General features: G+C 39.2%; 3 protein-coding genes across 3 annotated transcripts; all 3 read left to right on the forward strand.

Moving 5' to 3' along the window:
- The first annotated feature begins 10,810 nt into the window (after positions 1 to 10,810).
- Positions 10,811 to 13,684, forward strand: LOC131785107 (protein shisa-4-like). The gene has a single exon (XM_066159209.1). It carries the CDS (start codon positions 10,844 to 10,846, stop codon positions 11,600 to 11,602), a length of 759 nt encoding a protein of 252 aa, XP_066015306.1. The 5' UTR covers positions 10,811 to 10,843; the 3' UTR covers positions 11,603 to 13,684.
- A 4,823-nt stretch (positions 13,685 to 18,507) lies between these two features.
- LOC131785105 (keratin-associated protein 5-3-like) lies at positions 18,508 to 20,500 on the forward strand. The gene has a single exon (XM_059101949.2). The coding sequence runs from the start codon at positions 18,562 to 18,564 to the stop codon at positions 19,729 to 19,731; it is 1,170 nt and encodes a 389-aa protein (XP_058957932.2). The 5' UTR covers positions 18,508 to 18,561; the 3' UTR covers positions 19,732 to 20,500.
- Positions 20,501 to 23,613: 3,113 nt separating this feature from the next.
- LOC131785106 (uncharacterized protein DDB_G0272530-like) lies at positions 23,614 to 25,639 on the forward strand. The gene has a single exon (XM_059101950.2). The coding sequence runs from the start codon at positions 23,660 to 23,662 to the stop codon at positions 24,572 to 24,574; it is 915 nt and encodes a 304-aa protein (XP_058957933.2). The 5' UTR covers positions 23,614 to 23,659; the 3' UTR covers positions 24,575 to 25,639.
- Positions 25,640 to 26,457: the final 818 nt, after the last annotated feature.

Raw genomic sequence — 26,457 nt, forward strand, 5'->3', positions numbered from 1 at the left:
TTTACATCAATGTACCTAATATTTGTTTTTCCAGTGCATACTGCCATCTGTATATAGTGAACAGGTGGTATATGCAGATAAAACTATCTTTAGCACATAAATCTGAATAAATTCTATGCTTCTAATTTCATCTGTGATCTATAAAACTTAAGGACCTTCTTGGTCTTGCTGTGCCCTTAGAGCTCTATCCCCTTTGCAAGAGATCCCTGTAAATTCAAATTAACATAGTTTGAGTTGGAAAATTATGGGAATTATAGTTAATGAAATAAACAAGACACTGTGACATTTACCTGTGAGCTTTAAGCGCACAGGAAGCCTCCTTGCCTTGCCTGATTGCCTTAATCAGGTTTCTTAGAAGGCAACTGTCATTTCCTGAAAGATATACCATAATATTAGGGTGGCCAGTTCCTCATCACCACTGCTTTCATCTGGAATCTGAAACAAAAAAAATATTTGGAATCAAATAATATGCAAATGAACATTTTAAGATCCAGCAGAGTAACAAGTTACAAATATTTCTTTGTTTACATACTCTCATCTTAACACAAAAAAAAAAATAGAGGAGGGGGAGGAGGGGAATTATTACACTGGGTCTCAAATTCTCTCAACCTCCTGAGTGTCAAGATGAAAATGTGAAAAATTTCTCTATTGCTTTTATAGAACATTTCTCTTTAAATTAAGGAAAATTTTTTTGATTTAATTCTTGATTTGATTTTCTTAATACATGCTCTGGAAAATACTACTTCCTAATAGCTAACCAAATTATGCATCTTACAACCCATAAACTAATCATAATTTGTGTTAACAAATCAAAGTCAAGTTGAAATTTATTACTGTGCGAAAGAAAAAATTTCAGCTCTGAATCCTTATGAATTTGACAGAAAAATGAATAACATTTTTAAGGATACAATTCCTAAGGGAGGGAACTTCAAGAGGAGGATTTTAAGTAAGCCAAAAATGAATGTCACTGAGGTTCATCGCTGCTTTTCAAAGTTAAACCTGTGAGTAAAATTTTCATGTCCCATTCTGAATAACAAAGTAAACAATGCTAATGTTAAAGTGTTTTCTTCCGCTAAGAATATCTCGATAAAATCAAATCAAACACGATAGAGAACGTCTTGTGGGGAATTTTATTGCAGTACTTAAAAGCGAAAATTTCCTGCCCAAACGTTTTCTGTCTGTGCATTTCCCTGCGTATCTTTTGTCTTTGTATGAGCTCCCTAGAGCTGTTGTCCAACTCACGCTCCCATTTACTGGTATCTAATCAAGTTTCATTTCTAACTATCCGATAAGTTTTGAACCAATCCAACGTACCTGGTCTTGGAGAGATGATCACAACTTCATTGCCTCCCGATGCCCCAATTCCTGATGTTGATTGCCCTGTTAAACATGAAACAAAAGCGAGATCAGGTTAAAATAAAGTCATTCTCTAGGAAAGTATTCTAGATTACTCAAGATCATCTTTCCATAGAAGCTGAAATTACTGATAATAAATCTACACCCTTTCGTAAGCTAACTGATTAGTGCCAATCACGTCTTTGCCAAGGAATGTTCTCTAATTTATAATCGGTAAATGGCGGGTGCTCGATCGTCCAGGAAAAACCTTCGATGCTGAAAAATGATGTTGATATTCTCATTAATAATCACCTACTGCACCACCTTGATCTCGATTCGTCGTGTCTGAAAAAAAGATAAGACGTTATTAAGTCAAAAAGACACTGAATGATGTAGTTGAGCTAAGTGCCGTTTGGGCACAACATGAGTTATAGACCTTATCATAATTTGAAACAAATGTCTCATTGAATGAGGCAGATATTCGTAACCGTAATTCAACTAGACATTGTTGTTATCAAATCCCGCGAAAAGACAGATATCTCTGAATACACTTTGAAACCGAATTTTCTACGCTGCCATCAGAAGACCTGTTCGCCGCATGTACCATGCACCAAACAGTAAAAATTTGATTTCATCTCGGGCAATGCCCTCGCTACTCGCACATCGTGGCTCGTGTGGTACTCGCTTGTCATTCTATCACGGGTTGAACTATACCTACACCTCACTTTACTTTTGGAAAATCGTGATTGAAAAAATGGTTCCATGATATCGGGGCTGCTATTGCAGCGTGGATATGTCTTACCGTTATGCAAATGTCTTTTTCCCGGAGCCTTTTTACTGCTAAAGGTAACCTGCCCTGTTTTGTTTAGAATAATCTTACCTCGATCTAATCGCATGAACACCATACAGCAGCTTTTAAACATAGACTTCAGGGTCTACATGATCGAACCACTCACAGTTCGATAAAAGTGCCAATTAAAAGTAAAGAAAAAACGGTTAATCGACATTTGTTTATTGGGATTATATTTTTAAACCAAAACTTAACTATTTGTCGGCATTACCTCGACACTTGCCTTCTATTTAGATGCTGGCTGAAAGCAGTTAGTACAATATCCTGAAGATTAGCTGTACTGGAATTGTTGGGAAATTCCAGTTCTTTGACTCGTCCAGTACTTTCTAACACCCGCTGGATATTGGGACGTGGTACTCTTAGAAGATCACAGAATCGTAGCAATACGCGGAAAGAACGTTTCATATTTCTTGATCGTTTTGTCCCGCTCGTCGACAGTGCTTCTTGAGTAAGTGATCAGCATAAACCGCTCGAAAGAAATGAAACAATATAGAGAGCCGAAACCTTTCGAATGTAGTCACATGTTAATGACATGACATTTAACAACCGACAATTCATAACTGCTCATACTTTCTCGCTTTCACAGCTATCTGGATCTACCGGAATTACATGTGGGCGCTGGCAGTGCGAACAATCACCTCTAGTGGTTTCCTGAACGATTCCATTTTTTCTCAGCGTAGCACTTTGCTAAACCTGTCGCACTTTGTAATATTGCTTGTCGTACCTTGTAATAATGAAAGCTGTTGCCCTTTGTAATAACAGACCATCACACTTTGTAATAAAATGGCTTGTAGCACTTTGTAACTAAACTTAACAGATGATCGGATGGCATCGTAACATGCTGGAAAGTTGATCTTCGGAATGCCAAAAAGTTGCCAAAAAATTAGCAAAAATTGAAATTGTTGCTACATAAATTTCTTGATATTTTTATATAAACGTTTACATAAAGCTTCATTTTTGGCCCTTCACAACAACTTCTAACATCGGTCAAGAAAGATAGGTTAGTTGCTCGCAAATATGAGGTCGAAATTTTTGGATAGGTAAGGTAACGCCCTTATCTAAAGAGGGTAAACACGTTACGGTTCTATCGCCATATAGGCCCTCTCTCAAACATAAAATAAAAATTAATATTAAAATATTTCTACACTGTCATTATAGAAGGATAAAAATTATTCATAGACACAATGTAACAAGCAAGCAAATATAGTTTTGAAAAACTATCTAGAATCTTATTTTAAAATCTAAACTATTTAAAAACATATTAGGTATCTAGAACAAGTAATTTTGGAGACTCGATATAAAAGGCTACTTAACTATTTAAAAGATACTCAAAATTTCCTATCTCTATTTCCTCAGCGATTAAATTCGTATACAATTTCTTTTTAACATTTATCGCTTTCTTTATGTCAAAAGACAGCTTGTTCCAATTTCCTATAGTTCGTACGCTAAAAGTCCGGCCTCCTTCTGTATTTTTCTTAAAAATAAGACAACGAAAAGAAAACTCAGAAGTCTAACGGCTAGCTGATTATCCGTTACAAGGACCGTTAGACAAGGGTCGTTATAGGTCGGCGAGACGTTGCCAAGTGACAGATTATGTGTTCTAAAGGTCGATGAAAATTCAAGAAATTCGCATAAATCGGAGTTTTCTATGAAACCGTTGACTTTTTCGTGCTTAACAAGTTCTGTAGGTCACAGTTTAATTGGGACAGGCCTACAAGTGGCCCCAAGGACAACCACCATCCTTGTCAATATTTAATAACGATAATTGTAGCAAAGATTTGATACTAAATCTGTGACCCCTACACACATCAGGTACCCATGCATGTAACTTCCAATTCACGCACGCACGTGGAACTCCTCTGTCACACCTTGCAAATACTTTACGCTTTCTTCACACTATGGGTGAAAAACGAAAATAGACAATTTATTTATTCATTCGACTTAAGCAAACTTAATTACTCAACTTTACTGTAAAAACCCGCTGATGAAGTCTGCCATTGTCAGATGAAACGTTAAGCCTGATTAAACAAATTTTTACTATAATAATTTAAGCTCGGGAAGTGCTATAGTTTAGCAATTAAAAAAAAGTATTAAAAAATTCTTCATGAAAGAAACTAATAAACTCAGTAAACTCTCGCTTCGAGGAAACCCTACTGTTATGGATAACCCGATGATACGGATAGCAGATAATTACCATTACAAACTCGTTCGATACGGAATTAAATTTTGCTGGACGCTGGATATGGACACTATTTTGTTGTCTCAAGGTCGTCCGCATTGATGGAGTAGACAATTGTACTTTCCAAGGAAGATTTTGCACCAGGAACGCCTCAACCTCGTCGTTGAGGGAAATATTAAGTTTTATTAACGGAGTTGATAACGTAAATTGGCCACCGTAAAGAGTTTGTAAGCTGACGTTTCGAGCGTTAAGCACTTGTCATTAGCACTATACAATGCGTTTTTGCGAAAATGGCCCGTCGCAAATATAAGTTACCGTCATCTAAGGCTTTGTAAAGTCTCTTAACTCAATTCCAATTTGGAAAGAGCTCAGTTACGTCTGATAGTGATACCTGTGCCTTTTTATTGCTCTGAAAGGGCGAAGAATATATTTTCATCGGTATTTTTGTAGTATTTTGCTGAAAACATGAATATAGATCTCGTAATCGTTGTCAAACCCGCCCTAGACATTCGTATGTGATCTCAGTCGCAGGCAAACATTTTGCATTATGAATTTTCGATGGCAGTAGGCCGAGCCTCGAGATGAACAAAGAGTGAGAAGTAAGGACAAAAAGTTCTTGACGATAATTAGTATCATCGTTATATTTGTTATGGTCTAATGTTAATATTATTATTATTATTATTATTTATTATTGTCGTTATTGACAGGGATGATGGTTATTCAGTTGGGTCTACTCTCCCTCCGACCATTCACATTACAAACAAAAGTGCGAGAGCTTTGAATGTGAATGTATGAAAATCATATAGGCGAACTGCGGATAAAGACGTAAATATGAAAGCGACCTTTGCAATAGTGAACACTACCTCAGCAGTAGTGAAAATTAGGCCAGAAAAAATAAAGCCTTTTCGGGATTTGAACCCATGACCTCTGTGATACTGGTAGAGCACTTCACCGGTATCGCACAGGTAATGAGTTCAAATCCCGTACCAGCATGAATTTTTCAGGCCTTATTTTTACTACCGCTCAGTTAGTTTCTTTTTCATGTTTAAGGCCAACGGCCGGGCTCCCGTGAGGGTCGTGCGACAACCAGTCTGTTCCAACTCATGGCTGGGAGTGGTATGCCCTCGGGTGGGGTTCACCATAATCCAGAGGGTCACTAGACACCAAGTACGTTGGGAATCGAACCCCACCTCCTAAAAATTAAACACACCCGTTCCAAAAATTAGCATACCCACCAAGTGTTCATTACCGTAAGAATCGTGTTCATATTCACAGCTTTTTAAATACAAGGTGCGACAAGTGTTATTACAAAGTGCGAATTAACAAATTCAGCAGAGTTTTTCATTATCTATAACTTTATTATGATCATAGAAATGACTTCCTCAACGTTCCAAACCTAAGTTAAGCAACGAGGCGCAGCTTGAATCTTGTTGACGTCATTTCTATTATCAATAAGGTTGCGGGTAATTTTTACGCAGCTAATACGCAAAAGTTTTCGAAAAATCACTCACAGGTAACGTGATCGATCATTGCTGTGTTATTTGTGTTGCTGTTGTTTTTTTTAACTTTGTTGTTGTTGTTTTTAATGTAATGAATTCTAAAATAAAATAGACTCTGTTACTCTAAATTGGTCTTATCGCCCATTTAGTTTTTATTTTGATGCCCTTTCTTCGGCATCGGCAAGTATTTCCACAATGTCGCCTACTTTAAATCTTCCTGAAAGGCTTTCTTAAAATTCGGATATTGCCCACTGTCCGTGGTTCATAAAATTTGAATTTGTTTTTACGGGAGAATTTTTTTTTTGCTGAAAGCTATTGAAAAAAGCCCTCTAACAAGTACGAAAATTTTAGTACAAAATGCGACAGAACAAGGGGCCCCACTTAATGACACGCACCTTCGCATCTCGTTTCCACACTGTAGTAGCAGTTGTTTCAGTAGTCATAGTAGTCGTAGTATAAGTATAAATGAAGCCAACCAAGCATTTGAATAGCATATCAAGATGAATCTCATGGACATTAACATGCTCACTGATGGTCCAGTCCTCAATGTGATAACTTGGCTGCAGCGGCAGAACTTGATAGCGAGCCCTCTGAGATGTGTGCCATGTAATAGAGGAATGGAATTAGTAGAGAGAAATCCAAATTCTGTAGATGGCTATGCGCGGTAAGACTTGACAGTTCCAACACAAAGACTATTTTTAAAATTATCCACTTTATATTACTGACACACTATTATTAAACTAATATAGTTTTAAAAAAAGTGATAATTATAAACCAGAATTCTACCCGAGTTACACCACTGCTTTTTTTTTTTCGAGGAGATACAGAGGGTGTAGAGGCAAGAAGTCTTTAAGAGAAGGCACTTTTTTCGCCGACTTTCCCAGTATTCCTTTAAAAATCTCTTAATTGTAATCTACCTGTGGGGTCAGAGCGAGTTGCGCTCTAGAGTATCGTTCATGGTTGGATTGACCAAAAACGCCTTTGAACTTCTAGGCAACTTTAAAAGGAAATCAAACAATGTTCGGGCACATAAATGAATAAACTAGGCTTTCAAAAATTATTCACAAAGATTAAAACTGTGCTCGACCTTGAGGCACATGCGAAATTCTTATTCGACTTATAAAATGGTCAAATAGCGTCGAGCAACTCCCAACACTTGACACAGTACCCACCATTAAATCTGCTAAGAGGACTGGGTTTATCTGCCAGGAAGGTGCTTGATGTCACAAATATTAGATAAAAATTAAACTTTCTTTTGATGAACATAGGGGCAACTCTCAATCTCCAATTTAAAACATTTACTCGTTATAGTATCAAAGAGGGCGCAGGGCCGGCGATAAAGTGTGGGTATTTGGCGTGATCTCTTCGGAACACAGTCATAGTCGCGGCTACTTCTAAGTTGTGTAAAAAAGAGACCGCCGAGAATTGTCCAATGTTCTGCAAGGGGTCCTCCTGCCTGGGTCAGAAGTACACACCGACGACTGGGCTGCCTACAGTAACCTTCATCTGTACGTGCCAAACGTAACCATGCACAGAGAAGGCATCATCGGATCCGATGGAGTCCGTTTGCTGACATTTTCACCCCTTTCACCACTCTACTTTGCTGTATATTTTCTAAGTCTCTTGCGAAATGACACGCGGCGAGTCCGATGGCCTCTTGTCACGGCAACCCGTCTCCACCGGATCCGATGGAATCCGTTTGCCCACATTTTCCACTCCCTCCTCAACTCCACTTTGCTGTATATTTTTAAGTATCTCGCGAACTGACACGCGGCGAGTCCGATGGCCTCTTGACACGGCAACCCGTCTCCATCGGATCCGATGGAGTCCGTTTACCCACATTTTCCACTTCCTCCTCTACTCTACTTTGCCGTACATTTTCTAATTCTCTCGCGAACTGACACGCGGCGAGTCCGATAGCCTCTTGCCACAGCAACTCGTCTCCATCGGATCCGATGGAGTCCGGCCGTTTGCCGACATGTATTTCCACCCAGTCCGCAACTCTTTACTTTCTGTCTGGTTGTTCATGGCCTTTGTCCATCGGACTCAGTTTGGGTGTATTGGACAACCTTCACTCGTTCCAAAATCGCTCGACATCTTTTAGTGTGGGCCTACCACGAATGGTGTGTGCGTTTGTATGTGAGACGAGCGTATGAGGCATCATTCTTTCCGGAGATTTCTTCACAGAACACTGCGGCATTCTGTATGGGTGTATTCCCAGTTTCTAGGCTAGGAACGCCTGGAACTTTTGGTGCGAAACCTATACATTTGACGACCAAATACGACGAAGAACGGCTTGCATTTTTAGACTCGAGCTTTCTTAGAGGTTCCTACGGGAGCTCGAATAAAAAGTCTTGACTGTGCTCTATTCTGTTTCAAAGCATGCAGGATTCGGCTTGAGCACGAAAGAAGCGTAGGGAGAAACACGAGACGTAGTCGGCTTGTAGCAACTGAACATCGATATATATATTTCATTTTATCTCGTTTGCACGCTTTGTGTCATGTGATTTTACGAGACCTCGTGGTTACAAAAAGTAATAGATGGTTGAGTTGTGAAATACAGTACTTATCTTTGTGGTGGAAGCATTTTACTCGACAATTCTTTCTAGTCCTTCGAGCCGGATAACGCTAAGCGGTGGATAAGTCGGCGATTATTTTGTGTTTTTTGCGAATTTCTGTGGAAATGGACGAAAAATTGAGTATTGGGGCGATCGACGAGATCCGCCATCAGTTGGACTGGAATTGACACAATTTATGACACAATTTTATATGACACAATTTATGATCTGCTGAAAGGTTTAGCAGCTTTGATAGAACAGTGTGGCAAGTAGTAAAACTCGAATCAGTCGTATTATGGCCGAATTAAAGTCTTGTTTACAACAAGCCGAAGAATTGAATGTTTAATATCTGTCGTTTATTTCTGACTCCGAGCACGATAAAGTACTTGAATGGTACGATGTAGATCTTGTTAGAGTTACAGAAGCATTGGATGAAGTAGTAGAACATTTGAAGGCGAGAGCGAGTGAAGGATCGTTTGTATTTAGTTCGAAGGCTTCGTTTAAGAGTAGGAGGGATCCGTTGGCTTTCAAAGCGAAAGCAGCCGCTGCAATAGCGTACGTCAAAAGGCAAAAGGTACTATCAAAGAAAAATTGCGAGAAATTGAAAATCAAGCTGAGTTACAGCGAAAATTGTTTAAGTTAAGGAAGAAGCTGAGCGAGTGCGATTAGAAGCAGAATTTGAACTTGAGAAACAACGTCCCACCTCTGAAGAAGCGCAGGAAAAGAGACATTGGAAGCCGAAGCAGTTCGACTTAGCTGAAGTTCAAGCCGTACAAAACGACGAAGGTGGCCACGAAAGTCTGGAGGGAAGACTTAAGGATTTCGAAGGTGAAGAAGAGCTCGAACCAAGAATGTTCCGACTTAACTGGTTAACGTTGACAAGACTGAATACACTGTAACTCCGAAACAAGATTCAGAAGTTCAGCCTTTGAAGGTAAAGTTTGGTAACCAGGAAACCCTTAGTCAGGCTAATGGTGGAGTGCAAGCTGATTCGACGGTCAACAGAGTTATTTTGCGGTCTTGTTTAGACCTTCTACCAAAATTGAAGCTTGGCATCTTTGACGGCAACTCCATCCATTGGAGTGATTGGATTTCAATGTTTCAGTCGATTATAGATGACGTATTATTTCACTTTAGTATTTTTATTTTAGTTTGTGAAATATATCCTACGGCCTTACCTGTGCATTTAGCCTACGTGTAGCTATACCCTACCCCACCCCCCCCCCCTTAAGATGAAGCAGAAGGGAGGGAACGTCGACAAAAACCTGACACCAATTGTGTTCTTTGACGTCACTCTTTTGCAAGAAAATATGAATTGACTTCCTATTGGTTAACCCTTTTGTCGATTCTTTTGTGAATTCTGATTGGCTAGAGTTGGTAGTTTTCTTTCATGTACTAACGAAGAAGATGGTGAACAGAATGCTTTCATGGTCAACTTTTCAGACAACAACGATCTACGACTAGGTTTTAAAGAGAGTAAATTGCAACTTTACCCGATTAATGGAAAATGAATTCACTTCAATGTTGTTGTAAATCTCGATTACCTTTGGCTTATTCTGTTTTGCGATACAAAACGAAACGAAACGAAGTCAGGCGAAACTAATAGAATAATGCAGTACATTATCTAATATTTAAAGCTAACTTTCACAAGGATTTTGAAGTAAACGTTAGTCGTTAAGAAGGATTTTAATTTACTCATTATATTTAACAAAATCATCCATTTTCACCCTGCGGTCACTATTCGAGATTTTTCATGTCACGAAAATAAATTTCAATATTTCACATTAGAAACTTATCAAAGCTGTTATGCGACACGGGAATGAATTCATCGTTTCCGCTCAGTGAAAATAGTCCATTTTGCAAAATAGTTATTGCTCTAAAGTTACTACTTTGTGAAATTGATTTTATATGGATAGTGAAATCGGAGGTGACCAGGATGTATGGGAATATACTATAATTTAAAGTTGAAACGTATTTTTGTGACCCGAAAAGAACGATATTATTGTAAGGTGAAGATAGTCTATTGCATAAAATAGTGTCTCTCCTAAAATTGCTATTTTGAAAAATATATCTTGATACGGTTATCGATCGCATAAGGAGTAAGCGAAATGTTAATTTCGCTTCTTCAAAAGTCAAGCCGAAGAAAACAAACAAGCAAAACAAGAAAAATACTAATTTTTGGATCGTTCGGTGCAGCCTGTTTGTTGCCCTGTTCTAGAGTGTAATACCGTGGCAACTCAAGACCTTCTTTGGTAAAATGTTATGGACTTTCCCTTCCCCCTCCACCCTCCCTCCACCCCCCTCCCCCGCGCCCCATCGCCATCAATGCCATATATGATAATTTGGAAACCAGACAACCGCGTCTTATTCATCAAATCATTATCTTACATTGAACGGACACCTTTGAAATTGTAAAAGGACAATGGCCTCAAAGAAACTTTTATGCTTTCTTCTCGTCCATATCTTTGCCTTGGGAAGTGCTACCTACTGTAGCGATTGTTCCCTCAGTGAGTCCTGTTGTTCAGATAAAGTCTGTAGACAGAGATGTTTCCACTGTTCGGACGACTACCAGTGTGGAACGAAAGAACAATGCTGTGATAACAAATGCATCAGTAGTTTCTCAAGTTGTTCCTGTTCGCACGACTTCCAATGTGACACTGGCGAGCAATGCTGTAATAGCAAATGCATCAGTAGTTCGTTTTCTTGTTCCTGCACGTATGACTACCATTGTCACATTGGAGAGGTTTGTTGTGGGGGAGTTTGTTCCTCACACTGTGGTTGGAGCGGTGGAGCTATTGCAGGCGCCATTATCGGCACGGTTATCTTCTTCGCCATCATCATTTCCATCGTATCCTGCTTCTGCTGCGCTTGTTGCCCGTACTACCGCTATCGTACACCCGATAATGTGGTCGTCACCGACCAACAACCACGACAAGAAATAGTCGCAACTCACACCCACGAGACGGCGCTACGAGTAGATCTTCCTCCGTTTATGTACTCCGAACAGCCTCCTCCAGCTGGTTACAACCCGCCTCCTCAAGGCTTTAATGAGCCTCCTCCGCCTTACTCGAGCTATCCACCGCCACCAAACCAATATCCTCCACCGCCGGGACAAGCTCAAGCGGCGCCGATACCGGCTGCAATAAACTCTGGACAACCGAACAAGTTCTACGAAAAGTAACCACCCAACAGAACTGTTTCGGTGAAATAAATATCTTTCGGTTTAATTTCCACTTACATAAACGTAAACGTAGTCAAGTTACTGAATGTTATGTTAGAATTTTTTTTTAAGGGATAGTTTCAACATTTTAAGGAGTACATAAGTATAGGATGACCTCTACGCTGTACGTATGCAAATTTAATCTTCCATTTTGCTTTCGTCACACAAAGAAAAACAAAAAGTAGACATAGTTTCCTTGTGGAGAGGATTTTTGTTAGAGAAAGGTGAGTCGGGCCATTTGCATCGTTTTTCCAGATTGAATATTGTATTCTTAGAAATGTGGTTCACTTAACTGCCATATTAAACCGATGTGACTGTATTTGATCCAGTCTATGCTTCCATCGATAGTTTTCAATCTATTTCCGCCTATGAAATTTTCAAGATGGCGAATGTCGATCGTGTTGTATAACAGTCAATCTCGGTAATAGAATATCGCAGCTTAAATTTTTTTGAATTGGTCAGGTTGTTGTTGCAATATCTGAGCTGCTACCTTTGTAAAGTATTACTTTTAGCTGATCGCATCTTCAGCAGATCCTTCGACAACATATGTTATGTCGATGTCGAGCAGTATTCAGCTTTGTGTGTTGTAGCAATGTTTTTTTAATAATAAATTGCTGTTAATCAGCTGCCGTGTGTAAGGTTCAGTTTGATATGCAGGTGACTGGTTCGCAAGCGAATTTTACTTCGGATATTCCGAACTTTTTCTTTGTGCTTGTAAATTTATTGAGAAGCTTGTGTTTGGGCGATTTGTTTTCATCAAATCTGACGAGATCTGTCGCGACCAACCAGGTGTAAAACATATGCATAGTGCTACATCTTTGCTTTCAGTTTGAGTTTTGTCGGAGAAAGGTGAGTCGGGCCATTCGCATCACTTTCCCAGATTGAATATTGTATTCTGAGAAATGTAATTGCCATATTGAACCAATCTGACTGTATTTAACCCAGTCTATGCTTCCATCGACAGTTCATAATCTATTTCCCCCTATGACATTTTCAAAATGGCAAATGTCGATCGTGTCGTATAACAGTCAATCTCAGGCTATTGTTGCAATATTTGAGCTGCTACCTTTGTATAGTATTCTACTTTTTGCTCATCGAATCTTCAGCAGGTCTTCCGACCGACAGCATATGCTATGTCGATGTTGAGCATTATTTAGCTTTGCGTGTTGTAGCAATGTTTTTTGAATAATAAATTGTTGTTAATCAGCTGCCGTGTGTAAGGTTCAGTTTGATATGCAGGTGACCGGTTCGCAAGTGAGTTTTACTTCGGATATTCAGAAAATTTTCTTTGTGCTCGTAAACGTGACAGAAATTTTATCTGAACGATTTATTGAGAAGTTGGTGTTTGGGCGATTTACTTTCATCAAAACTAACGAGATCTGTCGAGACCAACCAGGTGTAAAACATATGCATAGTGCTACATTTTTGATTGCAGTGCTAAACCTAATCATGCATTTGTCGCGGAAGCTTTTCTACGATGAGACCTGATGAAGGAGACATTAATTAGCTAAAAGAAACCGATTAAATCCCGATGTTGTCCTGCCATATTTAGTCTAAAAGGACCTTATATGTGGCGGACATCTTCATCATATTGGCAGATGCAGACACTATTTGAAATTAAAATCCAAGTTGGGCGATGTGGGACCCAAACCACGTGGTAGAAGCAGATTGTTTTGACTAAGTTAGGTTGGCAGTGAAGAAAGAAGTCTTGGCAATTGCAAGTTCGTTCGTATCAGAGAAGTAAAATGGAAGGAAAACTGTGATGTTTTCAAACCATAGCCATGAGGCTCACGTGATGTAATTACCATAATCTCAATGGAGCTGGATGTGTTGACGTTGATTTAACAAATACAAAAGCCTTGAACATGCTCTGTTCTGTTTCAAAGTACGCAGGAAGCGGCTAGATCGCGAAAGAAGCGTAAGGAGAAACACGAGACGTAGTCGACTTGTCGTATTACGTGCCATTGAATCAGAAACGTCAAAGTCTTGTGATTTTACGAGACCTCGTGGTTGAAAAAAAAAATAAATGATTGAGTTGTAAAATACAGTACTTAACTTTGTGGTGGAAGCATTTTGCGCGATAATTCTTTTTGGTCCTTCGAGCCGGATAATACTAACCGGTGGATAAGTCGTGGTTTTTAGCGATTATATTGTGGTTTTTGCGAATTTCTGTGGGAATAGAAGATGAATTGAGCGATTGGGGCGATGGACGAGATCCACTACCAGTTGGACTGGAAAACGTGCCGAAGGTAAGTCAACTGGAAATTTCAGTCCAAACTTTCTTGAAAAATGAAAGAAGATCACAATTCAGCTGAAAGGTTTAGGAGCTTGGGTCGCCTGTGCGCCAGTGAAATTTTATTTTGCGAAACGAAACGAAACAAAATCAGGCGAAACTAAAAGAATAATGAAGTATATTATCCAAAATGTAAAGATAACTTTTACAAGGATTTTGTGGTAAACGCTAGTCGTTAAGGAGGATTTTGAAGTAAACGTTAGTCTTTAAGGGGGATTTTAATTTATTTAATATATTTAACAAAATCGTCCATTTTCACCCTCCGGTGACCATGTGACATTTTCCATGTCACGAAAATGAATTGAAATATTACACACTAGTAAAGTACCAAAGCTGTTGTGTGACACGAGAATGGCTTCATCGTTACCGCTCAGTGATTATAATCATTCGTAAAATAGTAATTGACTTAAAATTACTACTCTGCGAAATTAATTTTATATGGATAGTGAAATAGGAGGTGACCAGGATCTATGGGAATATACTATAATTTAAAGTTGAAACGTATTTTTGGGACCCGAAAAGAAAGTCATTATTGTAGGGTGAGGATAGTCTATTTCTTAAAATAGTGTCTCTCCTAAAATTACTATTTTTCGAAATATATTTTAATACGGTTTAAGAAATAAGAGGAGGCCAAAATGTTTGGTTCTGAACTAACTTGTAATGTTAAATGCATATCTGTGACATGAAAGAGGTCACATTGTCACCGCAGGAAAAAATAGTCGATTTCGCAAAATAGTAACTCTTCCTGAATTACTATTCAGCGAAATGACTAAAAATCCTTCTTATCAATTGACGATTACTCCAAAACCTTTTTGGAGGTTATCTTTACCCTATTAGAAAATACATCTGCGAAATTCCTTTAGTTTCGTTATATCTCGCCTGGTTTCGTTTCGTTTCGTTTCATTGTTCGTTTCGTTTCGCAGAGTAGTATCAGCCATAACCTTTCACGCTAGAAAAAAATATCATCAAGTGACATAATATTGCATAGTTTATAGTATCGTCACAGAATACGATTAGTAGTGTACGATTAGGGTTTTCGTAGACGTTCCTTCTCTTCCGTTTTACATTGGGGGGGGGAGATGGTATGGCTACACGTAGGCTACGGTGCATCTTATCGATCGCATAAGGAAGCTTCTTCAAAAGTCGAGCCGAGGATAAAAAAACACAAAATACTAATTTTGCATCGCTCGGTGCGGCCAGTTTGTTGCTCCGTAGGCCAGTTCGTTTTCCCTGTACTAGTGTGTAATACCGTGACATCTCACGACCTTCTTTAGTAAAATGTTTAGTAAAATGGACTTTCTCCTCGTCCCCCTTCCCTCCCCCCCCCCCCATCACCGTCAATGCCATATATGATAATTTGGAAACCAGCCAACCGCGTCCAATTTAGTCTAATTTATCAAATTATTATCTCACATCGAACAGACGCCTTTGAAATTGTGAAAGGACAATGGCCTCAAAGAAACTTTTATGCTTTCTTTTCGTCTATTTCTTTGACTTGGGAAGTGCTACCTACTGTAACGACGACAGCGATTGTTCCCTTAGTGAGTCCTGTTGTTCACATAAAGTCTGTAGACAGACATGTTACAACTGTTCGTACGACTACCAATGTGGCAGAAATGCTGCAATAGCAAATGCATCAGTAGTTCGTCTTCTTGTTACTGTACGTACGACTCCGATTGTGGCATTAGAGAGGATTGTTGTGGGGGAGTCTGTTATTCATCATTCTGTGGTTGGAGCAGTGGAGCTCAACTCACAGACACATGACGACGCAACAAGTACATGCTCCTCCGACGGTGAACTACAATCCAGCTGGTTACAACCTGCCTCCTAAAGGCTTTAATCAGGCACCTCCACCTTACCCGAGCTATCCACCGCCACCAAACTAATATCCTCCACCGCTGGGACAAGCTTAAGCGGCGCCGATGCCGGCTGCAATAAACGCTGGACAGCCGAGCAAGTTCTAATAAAAGTAACCACCCAACAGAACTGTTCCCGTGAAATACATATGTTTCGGTTTAATTACATAAACATAAACGTAGTCAAGTTACTGAATGCTGAATGTTATGTTAGTATTTTTTAGGGATAGTTTCAACATTTTAAGGAGTACATGAAGTATAGAATGACCTGTACGCTGTATATATACAAATTTAATCTTCCATTTTGCTTTCGTCACACAAAGAAAAACAAAAAGTAGACATAGTTTCCTTGTGGAAAGGATTTTTGTCCTAGAAAGGTGAGTTGGGCCATTTGCATCATTTTTCCAGATAGAATATTTTATTCTTAGAAATGTCGTTTCACTTAACTGCCATATTAAATCGATGTGACTGTATTTGATCCAGTCTATGCTTCCATTGACAGTTTTCAATCTATTTCCGCCTATGAAATTTTTAAGATGGCAAATGTCGATCGTGCCGTATAACAGTCAATCTCCGTAATAGAATATCATCATAGCTTAAATTTTTTTATTGGCCAGGTTGTTGTTGCAATATTTCAGCTGCTACCTTTCTATAGAACTCTACTTTTAGCTGATCGAATCTCCAGCAGATCTTTCGACAGCATATGCTTTGTCGATGTTGAGCAGTATTTAGCTTTGTGTGTTGTAGCAATGTTTTTGAATAATAAATTGTTATTTATCAGCTGCCGCGCATAGGGTTCAGTTTGATATGCAGGTGACCGGTTCGCAAGTGAATTTTAATTCGGATATTCCGAACTTTTTATTTGTACTCTTAAACGTGACGGAAATTTCATCTGAACGATTTATTGAGAAGTTTGTGTTTGGGCGATTTACTTTCATCAAAACTGACGAGATCAGTCGAGACCAGCCAGGTGTAAAATATATGCATAGTGCTACATCTTTGCTTGCAGTATTAAACCTAATTATGCATTTGTCGCGGAAGCTTTTCTACGATGAGACCTGATGAAGGAGACATTAATTAGCTAAAAGAAACCGGTTAAATCCCGATTTTATCCTGCCATATTTAGTCTAAAAGGACCTTGTATTTGTGGACATCTTCATCATATTGGCAGATGCAGATATTTTTTGAAATTAAAATTCAAATTGGGCTTTTTGAGACCCAAAACCTACTAGAAGAAGATGGTTTCGTTAAGTTGGGCTTGCACTGAAGAAAGAGGTCTCGACAATCGCAAGTTGGCTCGTATCAGAGAAGTAAAATGCAAGGAAAACTGTGATGTTTTATAATCCTAGTCATGTGGTTCACGTGATGTAATTACTATAATCTCAATAGAAGCGGATTTGTTGACGTTGATTTCACAAATAAAAAGTCTTGACTGTGTTCTGTTCTGTTTCAAAGCACACAGGAAGCGGGTAGAGCACGAAAGAAGCGCAGGGAGAAACACGAGACGTAGTCAGCTAGTAGCGACTGAACATCGATGTATATTTTTTTTAATATATTTTTCATCTTGTCTAATATTTATTCTGCTCTGCTTCAACGTAGTGAGCACTGCTCCACGCGAAAATCGACTTGCAGACTTCCTATATATATATATATATATATAAAAGTGAAAGAATCTAAGGGGACGCATCGATTCTCTGTTACTCTGAGTTTCGCGCCTAAGCGCTCGTCAGACAACTTTCTGACGAGTTCTGTCTGACGAGCGCTTAGGCGCGAAACTCAGAGTAACAGAGAATCGATACGTCCTCTTTGATTCTTTCACTTATTTATACTCAGCTCTGCTACCACAGCATTGAGCATTTTATGCCAAGGTAGACTCTACCCCCACATTTGTATATATATATAAATGAATGTGGGGGTTGAGTCTACCTTAGCATAAAGTGCTCAATGCTGTGGTAGCAGAGGTAAGTATACGAAAGTTAAAGAATTAAAGAGAATGCAGACCGGCGCTTAGGTGCGAAACTCAGAGTCACAGAGAATCGATGCGTCCTCTTTAACTCTTTAACTTATCTATCTATATATAATCTTGTTTGCAGCATACTCTATATTCTCATAAAACACGCAACAATAAGCCAATCAGAATCCTTGACAGAATGGTTCAAATAATTTGATTGGTTGAAAAAGACCAAAGCTGTCAAAAATGTCAAACCAAAGTTCACAATCTGCAATACTAGGAACATTACTTGCGTGACAATTAATCTTCCCGGAAGTTCGTCATTAATTTTCTTGAAATTACGGCGGATGCTTGCGGAAATACAGTTGATTTTACGATCGATATGTCTCCATAGGGTTAGTGCCTTTGTTTACGATGTTTCTATTTATTCCCTAGAGAGCTAGAAAATGATTTTTATTGTAGAAAAAAAATGAACAAAAAAAGAATAATAAATACCCTAAAGCGAACTCTTATTCGGTAATGAAGACACCACTACTTCAATGTCAGGAAACTAACTTTTGTATATTGTAACGTCATGATTTTCCATTAAACTCAAGGTTTTTAATATTTCACTTTTTAATATGAAATATACCAGATCTTTTTTTTTTAATTAAGACCAACCTCCCCTATCGTTCCCTTTCCCCTGGCCCCGCCCCCTTCCCACCATCAGTGGCGGTTTCCATGGTAGTTCTGGAAAGAATTTGGAAACCAGCTGACCGCACCTAATTCATCAAATTATTTCCTCACATCGAGCGGACGCCATTGAAATTGTGAAAGGACAATGGCCTCTAAGGAGCTTTTATGCTTTCTTTTCGTCTGTTTCTTTGCCGTGAGAAGTGCTACCTGCTGTACCTACGACAGTGATTGTTCCTACCTTCAGTCCTGTTGTACAGATAAAGTCTGCAGACAGCGTTGTTCTGTCTGTTCGTACGACTACCAATGTGGATCGAACGAGCAGTGCTGTAAAAGCCAATGTAAAAGTAGTTCGTCTTCTTGTTCCTGTTCGTACGACTCCCAATGTGGATCGAGCAAGAAATGCTGTAATGGCAAATGCATCAGTAGTTTTTCTTCTTGTTCCTGTTCGTACGACTTCCAATGTGGATCGAGTAAGAAATGCTGTAAAAGCAAATGCATCAGTAGTTCGTCTTCTTGTTCCTGTTCGTACGACTACCAATGTGGATCGAGCAAGAAATGCTGTAATGGCAAATGCATCAGTAGTTTTTCTTCTTGTTCCTGTTCGTACGACTTCCAATGTGGATCGGGCAAGAAATGCTGTAATAGCAAATGCATCAGTAGTTCGTCCTCTTGTTCCTGTTCGTACGACTACCAATGTGACAGTGGCGAGCAATGCTGTAATAGCAAATGCATCAGTAGTTGGTCCTCTTGTTCCTGTTCGTACGACTATCAATGTGACAGTGGGGAGCAGTGCTGTAAAAGCAAATGCATTACTAAATCGTTTTCTTGTAACTGTTCGTCCGACGACCAGTGTGACATTGGAGAGGATTGTTGTGGAGGAGTTTGTTCCTCATACTGTGGTTGGAGTGGTGGAACTATTGCAGGGGCTGTTATCGGCACGATTATTTTCTTTGCCATCATCATTTCTATCGTATCCTGCTGCTGCTGTGCTTGTTGCCCGTACTACCGCTATCGTACACCCAGCACTGTGGTCCTCAATTGCCAACAGCCACAACAACAAATAGTCTCAACCCACATGATGACGACGCAACAAGCATATGCTCCTCCGCCGTTGAACTACAACCAGCCTCCCCTACCATGTTACAACCAGCCTCCTCCAGATGGATACGATCAGCCTCTTCCAGGTTTCAATCAGGCTCCTCCGCCTTACTCAGGCTGTTTACCACCACCAAACCAATATCCTCCACCGCTGGAACAAGCTAAAGCGGCGCCGAGGCCAACAGCAGTAAACACCGAACAACCGAACGAGATCTAATGAAAGTAACCTGCAAAGTAACTTCTCCAAGCAGATCACCGTTCGGGTGAAATGAAAAACCTTTGGTTTTTATTTTCCATTTTCATAGATGTAAACGTAGTCAATATACCAAATGTTATGTAAGATTTTCTAAGGATAGTTTTAAGAAGTATAAGTCAGCGAATAGGTACTCTAATCAAATGAAATTATACTAATCTTAGCCATGATCTGCCTGCTGTATATTTGCAAATTTGAACATCTATTTCGCCATCGTCGTTCAAAGAAAAACAAAAAGTAGACGCAGATTTCTTGTGAAGAAGGATTCTTGTTAGAGATAGATAAGTCCTGCCATTTGCATTGATTTTCCAGAATGAATATAATAATTGTATTCTTAGAAATGTAGTCTCACTTTAAGTGTCATATTAAACCGATCAGGCTGTGTTTAACCGAGTCTATAGTTTCATCGACAGTTTTCAATCTATTTCCGTTCATGAAATTTTCAAGATTGCGAATGCTGATCGTGTCGCTTAGTAGTCAAATTGACAATCTCAGTAATATAATTACATAGGTTAAAATTTGTATTATGAGCTCGGTTTGATTTACTATATTACAGCTGCTACCTTATTTACAGATGTAAGTATTCACTGAGATTTGTTGCTTTTTTCATTTTCTATTTTTAGGTGATCAGATCTTTAGGATATCTTACGACAGCATATGCTGTCGATGTCGAGAAGTATTTACATTTGTGTATTGTCACCATCGTTTTGAATAATAAATTTTTGTTAATGCACTGCCTATTGTTATGCAGATAACCGGTTTGCACGTGAATTTTACTTCTGATATTTCGAAGTTTTACTTTGTGGCTGTAAGCATGGCGAAAATGTCGTCTGAGCGATTCATTGAGAAATTGGCCTCTGATGATTTGTTTTCATCCAAACTGACGAGATCTGTCGAGACCAACCAGGTGTAAAAATATGTATACGGTTATATCTTTGCTTTCAGTTTCAAACCCGGTCATGCATTTGTCGCGGAAGCTTTTCTACGATGAAACCTGATGAAGGAGACATTAATTGGCTAAAACAAACCGGTTCAATCCCGGATTTTTTCCTATTATTTAGTCTAAAAGGACCTTGTATTGGGCAGACATCTTCATCATATTGACAGATGTAGACACAATTTGAAATTAAAATTTGTGTGACCCAAAACCTGCTAGAAGCAGATGTTTTTACTAATTTGGATTGGTGGTAAAGAATTAGGTTTCGACAATTGCTAGTTCGCTCTTATCAGAGAAGTAAATGCGAGGAAAACTGCGATGTTTTATATCATAGCTCTTAGGTTCGCGGATATAATTACTGTAGTCTTTATAGAGCCGGAAGTGTTGACGTTAACGTTGATTTAACAAATAAAGAGGCCTTGACTGTGCTCTGTTCTGTTGTAAAGCACGCCGGAAGCGGCTAGAGCACAAAAGAAGTGTAGGGAGAAAGACGAAATGTAGTTGGGTGTTTCTCCCCACTTCTTGAGTGCTCTGGCCACCTTTCTGAGTGCTTTACAACAGAACAGAGCACAGTCAACGCTGATCAATTCCCCACGTATTACTTCTAGTTTTCAAAACAAACTTTGTTTCCAAAGCGAACAATAGTGTCGTCAGCATGCTCTATACTTTCATTACGCACACTACAATAAGCCAATCAGAATCCTTGTTAGAATAGTTCAAATAATCTGATTGGTTGAACAAGACTAAAGCTGTCAAAAATGTCAAACCATCAAGTTCTGAAATCATCAAACATCTACGAAACATCACCACAATCTACGAAAATATATCGGCAGGTTGAATTTAACACGTTAACCTGAAGTTTTTCAGTCTCTAATACAGAATATAGAAGTCGCCTTTAACTTTCGGTCTCTTTGCAAACGGTGCTGCGTAGCTGTTAGATCAAAGCTATTTGTTTCTTGCAGCCATTCTTTCGATTGAGAAAAGAGTACACTCTTTCTTCACACTTGCATCTTAACTATCTCTCAATGAAATCTATGAAAACCTTGAGATTTTGCGGCAAATGATGCAACGTTATTCGACGACCGTGGCACTGTTTACAAATGCAAGCAGAAACCGCTTGGACGTTGAAATCTAGTTTAGAAAGCGCGATGCGAATCGAACATCGTCCTCTTCTTGCTCTATACGTCCTATACCAAAAATTGCTCATAATCTTTTTCTGTATCCTTAAAGCAAAGTATACATTTGAACGCGGACAGTAAATTGTAAATTTACCCGAATTAGGCGTGGAAAATGAATTCTTTTCAATGTTGTTGTGAATCTCGATTACCTTTGGCTTATTCTACTTTGCGAAACGAAACGAAACGAAACCAGGCGAAACTAAAAGGATAATGCGGTATATTATCTAATATTCAGAGATAACTTTCACAATAATTTCGGAGTAAACGTTAATCGTGAAGGAGGATTTTTAATTTTTTACATATATTTTGCGAAATCGACCATTTTCACCTTGCGGTGACAATGTGACATCTTTTATGTTACGAAAATAAATTTAAATATTTCAAATTAGCAAATTACCAAAGCCGTTGTATGACGCGAGAATGGCTTCATCGTCACCGCTCAGTGAAAATAGTTCATTTCGCAAAATAGTAATTGCTATAAAGTTACTACTTTGCGAAATTGATTTTACATGGATAATGAAATAGGAGGTGACCAAGATCTATCGGAATATACTATAATTTAAAGTTTTAATGAATTTTTGTGACCCGAAAAAAACGACATTATTGTTGGGTAAAGATAGTCTACTTCTTAAAATAGTGTCTCTCCTAAAATTACTATTTTGCAAAGTATATTTTTAATACGGTTTAAGAAATAAGAAGATGCCAAAATGTTTGGTTCTGTACTAACTAATTTGTAATGTTTAAATGTATTTTTGTGACATGAAAGAGGTCACATTGTCACCGCAGCGGAAAAAATAGTCGATATCGCAAAAGAGTAACTCTTCCTAAATTACTATTTAGCGAAATGACTTAGAATCCTTCTTATCAATTGACGATTTCTCCAAAACCCTTTTGGAAGTTACCCTTACTGATTTGCATTTTTCAAACCGTTTGTCACTTTTTTTGTGAATATTTAATTATCTTAGCGCAACGAGCCAAAAATAGATCAGGTCACTAGTTATTTAAAACCTAGAAGTTCGTTACGCGACTTACATCTCAAAAGTGTGACTACAGTTGACTACTTCTTCTTCTATTACGAGTGCAAAATAAATTCCATGTACGTGAAGATCAGTTAGTGGTGAAATCTTCAAATTAAAATAGTCGCTTCAATCACAGGAGCGAATCACTTACCTTATTAGAAAATACATCTGCATAATTCCTTTAGTTTCGTTATATCTCGTCTGGTTTCGTTTCGTTTCGTTTCGTTTCGCAAAGTAGTATCAGCCATTACCTTTCACGCTAGCAAAAAATATTATCAAGTTACATAATTTTGCATAGTTTAGAGTGACTTCACAGAATACGATTTGTGTCAGGTTTTCGTAGAAGTTCCCTTTCTTCCGTTTTACCTCGGGGAAGGAGAGGGGGGGGGGGAGGAGTTGCGGGTGAAGGTGTGGCTGTGCGGAGGTTACGGTGCATCTTATCGATCGCATAAGGAGTACGCGAAAAGTTAAGTACGCTTCTTCAAAAGTCGAGCCGAAGAAAACGAAAACAAAAAATACTAATTTTGCATCGTTCGGTGCGGCCAGTTTGTTTGCCCTGTCCTAGAGTGTAATACCGGGGCATCTCATGACCTTCTTTGGTTAAATGTTATGGACTTTCTCCTCGTTCCCCTCAACATCCCCTCTCCACCCCCCCCCCCCTTCCCCAAAATCCCCATCAATGCCACCATATATGATAATTTTGGAAACCAGCCAACCGCGTCACATCGAACAGATGCCTTTGAAATTGTGCTAGGACAATGGCCTCAAAGAAACTTTTATGCTTTCTTATCGACTTTTTTTTTGCCTTGGGAATTGCTACCAGCTGTAACTACGACAGCGATTGTTCCCTCAGTTTGTCCTGTTGTTCAGATAAAGTCTGTAGACAGAGGTGTTACTGTTCGTACGACTACCAGTGTGGAACTTACGGGCAATGCTGTAATAACAAATGCATCAGTAGTTCGTCCACTTGTTCCTGTTCTAACGACTACCAGTGTCACATTAGCCAGCAGTGCTGTAATGGCAAATGCATCAGTAGTTCGTTTTCTTGTTCCTGTTCGTACGACTACCAATGTCGATCGAGCAAGAAATGCTGTAATAGCAAATGCATCAGTAGTTCGTCTTCTTGTTCCTGTTCATACGACCACCAATGTGACAGTGGCGAGCAGTGCTGTAATAGCAAATGCATCAGTAAATCGTCTTCTTGTTACTGTACGTACGACTCCGATTGTGACATTGGAGAGGATTGTTGTGGGGGAGTTTGTTCGGCATCATACTGTGGTTGGAGTGGTGGAGCTATTGCAGGCGCTATTATCAGCACAATTATTTTCTTCGCCATCATCATTTCCATTGTGTCCTGTCTCTGCTGTGCTTGTTGCCCATACTACCGCTATCGTACACCCCGTACTGCGGTCGTCACCGGCCAACAGCCACAGCAACAAATGGTCTCAACTCACACACACTTGACGCCGCAACAAGTACATGCTCCTCCGCCGGTGAACTACAATCAGCCTCCAGCAGCTGGTAACAACCCGCCTCCTCAAGGCTTTAATCAGGCACCTCCACCTTACCCGAGCTATCCACCGCCACCAAACCAATATCCTCCACAGCCGGGACAAGTTCAAGCGGTGCCGATGCCGGCTGCAATAAACGCTGGACAACCGAACACGTGCTAATAAAAATAACCACCCAACAGAACTGTTTCGGTGAAATAAATATCTTTCGGTTTAATTTCCACTTACGTAAGCGTAAACGTAGTCAAGTTACTGAATGCTGAATGTTATGTTAGCATTTTTTAGGGATAGTTTCAATATTTTAAGGAGTACATGAAGAATAGAATGACCTGTATGCTGTATATCTGCTTATTTAATCTTCCATTTTGCTTTCGTCACACAAAGAAAAACAAAAAGTAGACATAGTTTCCTTGTGGAGAGGATTTTTGTCAGAGAAAGGTGAGTCGGGCCATTTGCATCATTTTTCCAGATTGAATATTGTATTCTTAGAAATGTGGTTCACTTAACTGCCATATTAAACCGATGTGACTGTATTTGATCCAGTCTATGCTTCCATCGATAGTTTTTAATCTATTTCCGCCTATGAAATTTTCAAGATGGCGAATGTCGATCGTGTTGTATAACAGTCAATCTCGGTAATAGAATATCACAGCTTAAATTTTTTTGAATTGGCCAGGTTGTTGTTGCAATATCTGAGCTGCTACCTTTGTAAAGTATTACTTTTAGCTGATCGCATCTTCAGCAGATCCTTCGACAACATATGTTATGTCGATGTCGAGCAGTATTCAGCTTTGTGTGTTGTAGCAATGTTTTTTTAATAATAAATTGCCGTTAATCAGCTGCCGTGTGTAAGGTTCAGTTTGATATGCAGGTGACTGGTTCGCAAGCGAATTTTACTTCGGATATTCCGAACTTTTTATTTGTGCTTGTAAACGTGACGGAAATTTCATCTGAACGATTTATTGAGAAGCTTGTGTTTGGGCGATTTGTTTTCATCAAATCTGACGAGATCTGTCGCGACCAACCAGGTGTAAAACATATGCATAGTGCTACATCTTTGCTTTCAGTCTTGAACCTAATCATGCATTTGTCGCGGAAGCTTTTGTACGATGAGACCTAATGAAGGAGACATTAATTAGGTGAAAGAAACTGGTTAAATCCCGACTTTGTCCTGCCATATTTAGTCTAAAAGGACCTTGTATTTGGCGGACATCTTCATCATACTGGCAGATGCAGACATTATTTGAAATTAAAATTCAAGTTGCGCTTTGTGAGAACCAAAACCTACTATAAGAAGATGGTTTCATTAAGTTGGGTTGGCATTGAAGAAAGAGGTCTTGACAATTGCAAGTTCGCTTGTATCAGAGAAGTAAAATGCAAGAAAAATTGTGATGTTTTACAATCCTAGTCAGAAGCGAATGTGTTGACGTTGATTTAACAAATAAAAAGTCTTGACTGTGCTCTGTTCTGTTTCAAAGCACGCAGGAAGCGGCTAGAGCACGAAAGAAGCGCAGGGAGAAACACGAGACGTAGTTGGCTTGTCGCGACTGAACATCGATATTGCGCCCCTTTTTCCCTCTCATAATATTAATTCTTCTCTGCTTCAATGTAATGAGCACTGTTCCACGCAAAAATCGACTTGCAGACTTCCTATATATATTAATATATTTTTTTACCTTGTTTGCACGCATTGCGTGCCATTGAATTATTAACGTTAAGGTCATGTGATTTTACGCGACCTCGTGGTTAAGAAAAAGTAATAAATGGTTGAATTGTGAATTACAGTACTTATCTTTGTGGCGGAAGCGTTTAACGCGACAATTCATTCTGGTCCTCTGAGCCGGATAACGCCAACTGGTGGATAAGTCGTAGTTTTTAGCGATTATTTAGGGCTGGTGGTAACGCCGATTAGTGGTGATAATTTTAGAATTATGCTAGCTGTGTTTGATTTTTTTCACCGTTCATAAGCTTACAATCTAACTGAGCATGAAAGCAATTCGACTAACGAGGAAATTTAAGCTTATTGTCGGGAAATCGACGACTGG

This window comes from Pocillopora verrucosa, chromosome 12 (genome assembly GCF_036669915.1).
Source record: "Pocillopora verrucosa isolate sample1 chromosome 12, ASM3666991v2, whole genome shotgun sequence".
Classification (NCBI taxonomy): Eukaryota; Metazoa; Cnidaria; class Anthozoa; order Scleractinia; family Pocilloporidae; genus Pocillopora; species Pocillopora verrucosa.

Excerpts from the sequence above, each read along its gene's own strand:
- LOC131785107 (XM_066159209.1), top strand. The coding sequence starts at position 10,844 with ATGGCCTCAAAGAAACTTTTATGCTTTCTTCTCGTCCATATCTTTGCC.
- LOC131785105 (XM_059101949.2), top strand. The coding sequence starts at position 18,562 with ATGGCCTCTAAGGAGCTTTTATGCTTTCTTTTCGTCTGTTTCTTTGCC.
- LOC131785106 (XM_059101950.2), top strand. The coding sequence starts at position 23,660 with ATGGCCTCAAAGAAACTTTTATGCTTTCTTATCGACTTTTTTTTTGCC.